Source organism: Protobothrops mucrosquamatus, unplaced genomic scaffold (genome assembly GCF_001527695.2).
Source record: "Protobothrops mucrosquamatus isolate PMUCROS unplaced genomic scaffold, P.Mucros_1.0 scaffold910, whole genome shotgun sequence".
NCBI classification, from domain to species: Eukaryota; Metazoa; Chordata; class Lepidosauria; order Squamata; family Viperidae; genus Protobothrops; species Protobothrops mucrosquamatus.
The window spans coordinates 49,170-57,992 of NW_015387162.1; the positions used below are offsets into that span (position 1 = coordinate 49,170).

The following is an 8,823-nucleotide window of genomic DNA, read 5'->3' on the forward strand; positions in this document are numbered from 1 at the left end:
TAAGACTTGGTTATTCCAGCTTGCAGGACTGGCCTAGGGTAATTTTTAGAGGGGTTTTAATTACATTTTAATTGGACAAAGTTTAATATTTCTTTTAATTAATTTTAAATTTGTATTGTTATTTATGTATTTTAACTGATTGTCAGCCGCCCTGAGTCCGCGAGGAGAAGGGCGGGATATAAATCCAAATATAAATAAAATAAATAAATAAAAATCTGAAATAAAATTATTAGACAGACATTCTGTGAGTCCATAAAATCCTAGGGTTGGAAGCGATTTCTGAAGCTATGAAGGCCAACCCCTTCAAGGCAGAAATCCAATAATAATAATAATAATGATGATGATGATGATGATGATGATGATGATGATGATGATGATGTTGGAAGGCACCTTGGAGGTCATCTAGTCCAACCCCCTGCTCAGGCAGGAAACCCTATACCATTTCGGACAAATGGTTGTCCAGTCTCTTCTTAAAGACTTCCAGTGCTGGAGCATTTACCGCTTCTGGAGGCAGGTTGTTCCACTGGTTAATTGTTCTAACTGTCAGGAAGTTTCTCCTTAGTTCTAGGTTGGTTCTCTCCTTGATGAGTTTCCATCCGTTGCTTCTTGTCCTGCCTTCAGGCGCCTTGGAAAATAGCTTGACTCCCTCTTCTTTGGGGCAGCCCCTGAGGTATTTGTGTCCCCCCTCGTCCTTCTCTTCATTAAACTAGACATACCCAATTCCAGCAGCCGTTCCTTATATGTTTTAGCCTCCAGTCCCCTAATCATCTTTGTTGCTCTTCTCTGTACTCTTTCTAGAGTCTCAACATCTTTTTTACATCGTGATGACCAAAACTGGATGCAGTATTCCAAGTGTGGCCTTACTAAGGCATTGTAAAGTGGTATTAATAGTTCACGTGATCTTGATTCTAATTAAGGCATCCCTGATGGAGGGGCCTCCAGTTTCTTCTTGAACACAGACAATGAAAGGGAGCTAACCACCTCTCTGAGTTACTGGTTCCAGAGACAATCATTTACATTTTTGGAATATTCTGCCAAAATTTGCCCTTAAGCTGGAATCTGCTGGATTATCTCCTTCCAAAATGTCACAAAATCCCGGTTTCATATTGGAACTTACCCACCTCTTCAAATATCTTCTGTGATGATGTTTGAAGAAGATAGAGTAGAATAACAGAGTTGGAAGGGACCTTGGAGGTCTTCTAGTCCAACCCCCTGCTCCGGCAGGATAAAATCTTGCCCAGGCCTTTCTGACATTTGCTGGGTCCTAATGAATCTTTCCTCCTTTTATGGATTTCATTTTTTTCTTCCTATGAAGTATTGTTGTGGCTTCAAACATCTGGTGTCAGTTCTCAAGGTCTTTTGCAAAGTAGGACATTTCCCAAAGGACATTGTTGAGTTCTCCACAAGCTTGTAGTGATAGAACCACTTTTTTTAAACATTCCATGCAGATTGTTATATGGAAAAAGAAGGAATGAGGGATGGGTCATCCAAATGAGAATGAACTGGCAACTCAACTCAGACAAGTCTCTCTTAGAAGATGAAAAATTAAACCCATATCTATCCTTATCTAGTTTCCTTATCACTCACCTGAACAGATTCCTGCTGGTCTTTCTCCTGCCTCATCCAGTAGATCTTCACCTTCTTCTATCTGGGATTTGATCTCAGGTTTGGGAAATTCTTTGGAAGAAACAAACAAGATGTTAATGTCTAAACACAAAATATTTAGACTTCCCAAAACAGCCATTTTGCACCTAAGAAGCAAGAGAAGTTCTAAGATAAGGTAAGGTAAGATATGAGATAGATAAGAGATAAGAAGAGATGAGATAAGATAACCTGGCCCACATTAAAAATGAAATTCTGTTGCCTGCTCTCAAAAGAAAGTATATATCTATCCATACACATACACACATATTAACCAAATAAAGAAAAAGTGAACACCAGGATATAATAAACCAGACTGTTTAATATAAACAAGCCTGTGGTTAAGAAGAGTCACTAAGCTTTCGTCCGGCCATACACACATATGCACATTTTGTCAAGCTTGAAGCTTGCTTTGCTGGTGCAACAATTATTGCTTCTTAGCTTGCCAACAAACTTGGGGGGAGGATGGGTGAATGGAATACAGGCCCACAGATAACGGAAGCAGACAGTAAGAATCAAGGACGATCATCCAAGAAACTTCTTCAGCTCTGCCTGGATGGTGGGGAGTGGAAGGGTTTATACTCCTTGCAGTCAGCTGGTCATTTGCATTCTTTTAGAGTCATTGAGGCCACTTGGGGGTTTATCTCTGTCCTCAAGGTCACCTAAGTAGTGCAAATAGCTGTGGAGCCTTCTTGGAAGTGTTCAAAGGACTGTGTTGTAGACTGGAGATAGATGAAGGACCGCTGGTTTGAAAGAGGGGTCAAAGAGGCCATCTATGCCAAAATTGAACAGCCCTCTCTCAACAGAGGGGGAGGGATACGACATCATCTATCTCCAGTCTACAACACAGTCCTTTCAGCAGTTCCAAGAAAGCTCCACATCCATTTGCACTACTCAGGTGAGCCCAAAGACACAAATAAACCTCTAGGTGGCCTCAATGACTCTCTAAAAGAATGCAAATGACCAGCTGTCTGCAAGGAGTATAAATCCTTCCATTCCCCACATCCAGTCAGAGCTGAAGAAGCTTCTTGAATGAAAAGTAAAATGTCTTCAAAGAAAACCAAGAAAGTCCATTTGCCTACGAAGAAGTATCTTTGGGATGACTATCATATCTCTCTATTGTCTATCTATCATGTCCATCCTTTTATCTATTCATTCATCATAGCTACCCATCTTAACTAAGTACTTTGGGCTGCTAAAAAACAAATGGATAAAATAATGGAAGGAAGGAAGGAAGGAAGGAAGGAAGGAAGGAAGGAAGGAAGGAAGGAAGGAAGGAAGGAAGGATGGTCATCACAAGCATCCTTTGTTCATAAATGTCTTGAACAGAAGTCCAGCTGCTTCATGAAAAAGCATCTTTGGGACAACTATGACCTCGATGACTAAGAATCTCCATAGACAAAAGGAGGAGCTGAAATGGCGGCCATGCTTCAGATCATGGGATCCTTCAACCCCAAGTGGACCAAAAAAGGAGGTATCTCCACACAGAAGCATTCTGGGAAGACTTTCCACTTTTCAAAATGACCTCACTTGGAATCCACCAAGGTCACACAGAGAAGAGACAGGAATCAAGAGCAGATTCAAGGAGACTCACTGAATGAGGCCACCATCCCGTACATCTCCAGCATGACTTCCCTGTAGAAGGTCCTTTGGCCCTGATCTAGCAGGGCCCATTCCTCCTCTGTGAAATACACAGCCACTTCTTCGAATGACACGACGGCCTGAAAGAGAAGGTCCAAGTCACAACCTAGAAGGAAAGTCAGGTGGACCCACAGCCTGTTCTCCAGAAGACCTTCAGTAGCCCATAGCTGCTGAAACAAAAATAAGCAGGAAGTAAGCATCATGCTGGAGGATTAGCACCAGGGAGACCAGCCGGAAAAGGTCCAGAGAGACTTTGGACCTCATTCTCTTTCTCAGGGGGTTCCTAACAGTTAGAATCAGAATAGAGCTGGAAGGGACTTTGGAGGCCTTCTAGCCCACCCCCCTGCTCAAACAGGAGATCCTATACCATTTCAGACAGGTGCCTGTCCAATCTGTTCTTAAAAACCTCCAGTGGTGGAGACCACACAACATCTGAAGGCCAGCTGTTCCACTGGTTAATTGTCCTCGCTGTTAGGAAGTTTCTCCTTAATTCCAGGTGGCTTCTCTAGATTAGTTTCCATCCATGGTTTCTTGTCCTGCCCTCTGGTGCTTTGCAAAATAATTGACCCCCCCTCCTCTTTGTGGCAGTCTCTCAAATACTGGAAAACTGCTATCATGTCCCCCCTAGTCCTTCTTTTCTCTAGACCAGAGGTCCCCAACCTTTTGGGCACCAGGGACCGGTTCCATGAAGAAAGGTTTTTCCACAGACCGGAGAGTGTGTGGTTTTGTGTGCTGCCTGCATCTCACAGATGGGGCTTTGCTTATTTGTGCGGACCGGTTGCTGGCATGCCACGGCCCGGTACCGGTCCACAGACCGGGGGGTTGGGGACCCCTGCTCTAGACTAGCCAAACCCAAATGGTGCAACCATTCTTCATATGTTTTAGTGTCTAGGGCAGGGATAGGCAACCTTGGCTCTTTTATGACTCGTGGACTTCAACTCCCAGAATTCCTGAGCCAGCATGGCTCAGCTTGGAAACCTCTCCCTTTCCCCTCAGCATGGCTGGCTCAGGAATTCTGGGAGTTGAAGTCCACAAGTCATAAAAGAGCCAAGGTTGCTTACCCCTGGTCTAGGCCTTTAATCGTCTTAGTTCCTCTTCTTTGAACAATTAATCAGTGGAATGGCTTGCCTTCAGAAGTCGTGGGTGCTCCATCACTGCAGGTTTTCAAGAAAAGATTGGACAACTACTCGTCCAAAATGGTATAGGAATTCCTACTTGAGCAGAGGGTTGGACTAGAAGACCTCTAAGGTCCCTTCCAATTTGTTGTGAGGGGAAACGGAATGCCCCTTGAACTTCTTTGTACTCCTCAGGAAAGAAGGAATACAGAGCCTAAGAAAAACCTAAATAAAAAGCTACAGAAACCTAAAAAAGCTATGTAATGTTTCTAATTTTTTTTTTAAAAAAGCATCAGTTCCCCTCAGGAGACCACAATGCAACTCAGAGACTCAAGGATAGAATCGGTTGCTTTTTTGCAGAAAAGAAAAGTTGAAAATACAAGAACTGGGCAATGTTTGGGCACCTCAGAACAGAATAGAAGATATAGATAACAGAATAGAATAGAATAGAATAGAATAGAATAGAATAGAATAGAATAGAATTAGAATTAGAATTAGAATAGAATAGAATAGAATAGAATAACAGAGTTGGAAGGGACCTTGGAGGTCTTCTAGTCCAACCCCCTGCTCAGCCAGGAAACCCTATACCATTTCAGAGAAATGGCTGTCCAGTCTCTTCTTAAAAACTTCCAGTTTTGGGCACTTCAGAACAGAACAAAATAGAAGATATAGATCAGTGGTGGCGAACCTATGGCACGGGTGCCAGAGGCGGCACTCAGAGCCCACTCTGTGGGCATGCACGCCGTCATCCCAGCTCCGTCTCCCCCCACAGCCCCCTCCTCACCAGCAGCCCTCCCGGAGGAGAGTTGCCCCTGGTGCAGCCTGTGCAGAGCAGCGCAGCCAAGGACATGGCAGCCGGGCAGCGGGGATAAGACTCCGCCCTCACGCCCCATCGCGTACAGATGATGTTGCGAGACGCGGACAGAGGCCCCCATGATGCTGCTGGGCTGCCTGGGCGATGTGCTGTGGCGGGCCGTGGAGGCGGTGGGTGGCCCTGCGGGCAGGAGACGCGGGGACAGGGCAGGGGTGAGGCGGGTTTTGGGCACTCGGTCTCTAAAAGGTTCGCCATCACTGATATAGATAATAGAATAAGAATAAGAATAAGAATAAGAATAGAATAGAATAGAATAAGAATAGAATAGAATAGAATACCATAGAATAGAATACCATAGAATAGAATACCATAGAATAGAACTAGAAGATAGAGAAACAGAATAGCATAGGATAGGGATAGGATAGGTTAATAACTTTATTGTCATTTTAAATGTACACTAATCAGCCTACATTAAACTGAGATTTCGTTGCATACAGCTCTCAGAGTGTAACCACCTCCAATATACACGGCATAAACATAACAAAAATAAATAAATTAAATAAAATGCATATACCCATATACGCACACAGATATGACCCAGAGAAACAACACAATGGTTCACTGAACAACTGTGGCAAGAAAGGTGGTAAAATGGGGCAAAATTAACCACTGTCTCACTTAGCAACCGAAGCTTCGGGCTCCATTGTGGTCGTAACTCAAGGACCTACCTGTCCTTGCATCTCCTTTTTCCTTCCTGCCCCGTAGCCTACCTTGGGCAAGGGCCCCACCCAGGTTTCCGCGGCAGGCCGCAGAAAAGCCAATCCAGACCGCGGCCGCAAAGCCATGGTGTCCGTCACCTGCAAAGGAGAGGAGAGAGAGAGATTCAACCACAGCCTCTCGAGGGATTCACACTTCTGAATCCAGCCCTGAGAAAAGTGGCTTCCAGGGGAAGGAGACATCACACATCCAGGCCATGGGAGAGAAAGCCTGCATTCACACAACCCTGGTGACCTGGATTTGGAACTAGCCCACTTTTTGGGCACAGCCTCTAGCGGTGGGTCTGGGTGTTGATTAGGGCATGGGGGAATGGATGCACATGGATTAGGGCATGGATGCACATGGATTAGCGCATGGGAGATGGATGCACATGGATTCGGGCATGGGGGAATGGATGCACATGGATTAGGACATGGATGGATGCATATGGATTAGGATTAGGGCATGGGGGAATGGATGCACATGGATTAGAACATGAAGGGATGGATGCACATGGATTAGGATTAGGGCATGGGTGGATGGATGCACATGGATTAGGATTAGGGCATGGGGAATGGATGCACATGGATTAGGATTAGGACATGAATGGATGGATGGATGCATATGGATTAGGATTAGGGCATGGGGGAATGGATGCACATGGATTAGGATTGGGGCATGGGGGAATGGATGCACATGGATTAAGACATGGAGGGATGGATGCACATGGATTAGGATTAGAGCATGGGGGGAATGGATGCACATGGATTAGGACATGGAGGGATGGATGCACATGGATTAGGATTAGGGCATGGGTGGATGGATACATATGGATTAGGATTAGGGCATGGGGGAATGAATGCACATGGATTAAGACATGGAGGGATGGATGCACATGGATTAGGATTAGGGCATGGGGGGAATGGATGCACATGGATTAGGACATGGGGGAGGGATTCATATGGATTAGAACATGGAGGGATGGATGCATATGGATTAGCCCCCCCTTCTCTAATCCTGGAAGGACTCCCACCCCTGCACCCCCAAAGGAAGCCCCAAGACCAAGCAAGAAGTTTTAGAGGCGCTCCACTTCGGAGTGGAGAAAAGGCAAAGTACTCTGCACACGCCCCGGGGTGCTTGGCCTTGAGATGCTTTTTTTTTTTTTCTTTGCAGGGAGGATATTCGGCTCGTCCGAGGCTCCCATCCCCGGATGTCTTTTCTCTCCCCACCCCCTTCCTGTAAGGTCCTCCGCTTCCCGCATCCACATCGCGCAGGCTGGGATGATGGGGTTGCGGTTCACCCCCCCCGAACAGGGAGCCCCCCCACCTTGCAAGGGAGGGCAGACTGAGGGGGCTGCCCATGCTTTGCAAACCACCGGGGGAAGGGGCAGGAGGGGGGGCAGTTTGAGACTCTCCCGCCGCTGTGCCCACCTTCGAGTTCCAATGCCAGCGGGAGTCCGCGGAGCAGAGGCCGCGCAAGGCTGCAGGAGGAAGACACTTCCGGCTCCCCTTCGAGGCGGGCGGAGCGCCGTCGTCGCTGGGGAACCCGAAGTGTCGCCGCAGCAATGGTTGCGGGACCGGCGGAGAGGAGGATTGTTCCAGCCCCCCCCCCCCCGCAGGATGATAAGCAGGTCCAAGAGGGCAGGAAAAGGAGGGGGAGGTGGGGGAGGAATTCCTATTTAAATGGGTGGATGGAAAGAAGGAGGGAGGGAGGGAGAGAGAGATAGATAGTAGATAAAGATAGAGAGGGATAGAGAGACACAGATAGATAGATAGATAGATAGATAGATAGATAGATAGATAGATAGATAGATAGATAGATAGATAGATAGATAGATAGATAGATAGTAGATAGATAGATAGATAGATAGTATCATCTCTCTATATCTATCCATCTCTATCTATCTATCTATCTATCTATCTATCTATCTATCTATCTATCTATCATCTCTCTATCTATATCCATCCATCCATCCATTCATCCATCTCTATCTATCTATCTATCTATCTATCTATCTATCTATCTATCTATCTATCTATCTATCTATCTATCTATCTATCTATCTAGCTCTATCCATCCGTCCATCCATCTCTCTCTCTCATCTATCTCTGTCTGTCCGTCCGTCCGTCCGTCTGTCTATAATCTCTATCTCTATCTCTCTATCATCTCTCTATCTATATCCATCCACCCATCCATCTCTATCTATCTATCTATCTATCTATCTATCTATCTATCATCTATCTATCTATCTATCTATCTATCTATCTATCTATCTATCTATCTATCTATCTATCTATCTATCTATCTATCCATCCATCCATCCATCCATCCATCCATCTATCTATCTATCTATCTATCTATCTATCTATCTATCTATCTATCTATCTATCTGTTCTATCCCAGCCTATTGCCGTCCTTGTTAAAGGCACAAGGACCAACCCCTGCTGATACAATAGGCTGGAAACGTTAAAACAAAACAAAATCCCTTTTATTTGGGTGACAATCCTGTCAATAAGTCCAAAACACAAACAGCAAACCTCAAGTCCAAAGGAAGGAAATAGTCCACAGAAACACGTTGCAAACAAGATGAACAGACCAGGATTCCAAGAAGCACTTTGCAAACGGTTGCCTTCAGCAACCAGCAACGCCCACAACTCCCCTTTTTATACAGCAGTCCCAGGGCGTTGCCTCTCATTGCCTTCTTTTTTTACTCTCGAGTAGTCGCATAGACTGTTGTTTTTTCCTTGCTACTTGACGACGTCTGCGAGCATCAATCAGCTCATCCAGGTGTGAGCCTTCCGAATCTGACTCCTGCTCCTCACACAGCTGAGCTTCATCAGAAACACGACTGGAGGG

General features: G+C 45.4%; 1 protein-coding gene across 1 annotated transcript in view; it reads right to left on the minus strand.

Annotated features, from left to right (window-relative positions):
• Positions 1–3,221: 3,221 nt before the first annotated feature.
• LOC114922790 (vomeronasal type-2 receptor 26-like) overlaps positions 3,222–8,823 on the minus strand; it is a 141,901-nt gene continuing 136,299 nt past the window's right edge. The window contains exons 10-11 of the mRNA XM_029284762.1: positions 5,982–6,068; positions 3,222–3,362 (exon numbers count right to left, since the gene is read on the minus strand). Coding sequence (XP_029140595.1) covers positions 3,222–3,362; positions 5,982–6,068 — 228 coding nt within the window. The remainder of the gene's footprint in view (positions 3,363–5,981; positions 6,069–8,823) is intronic.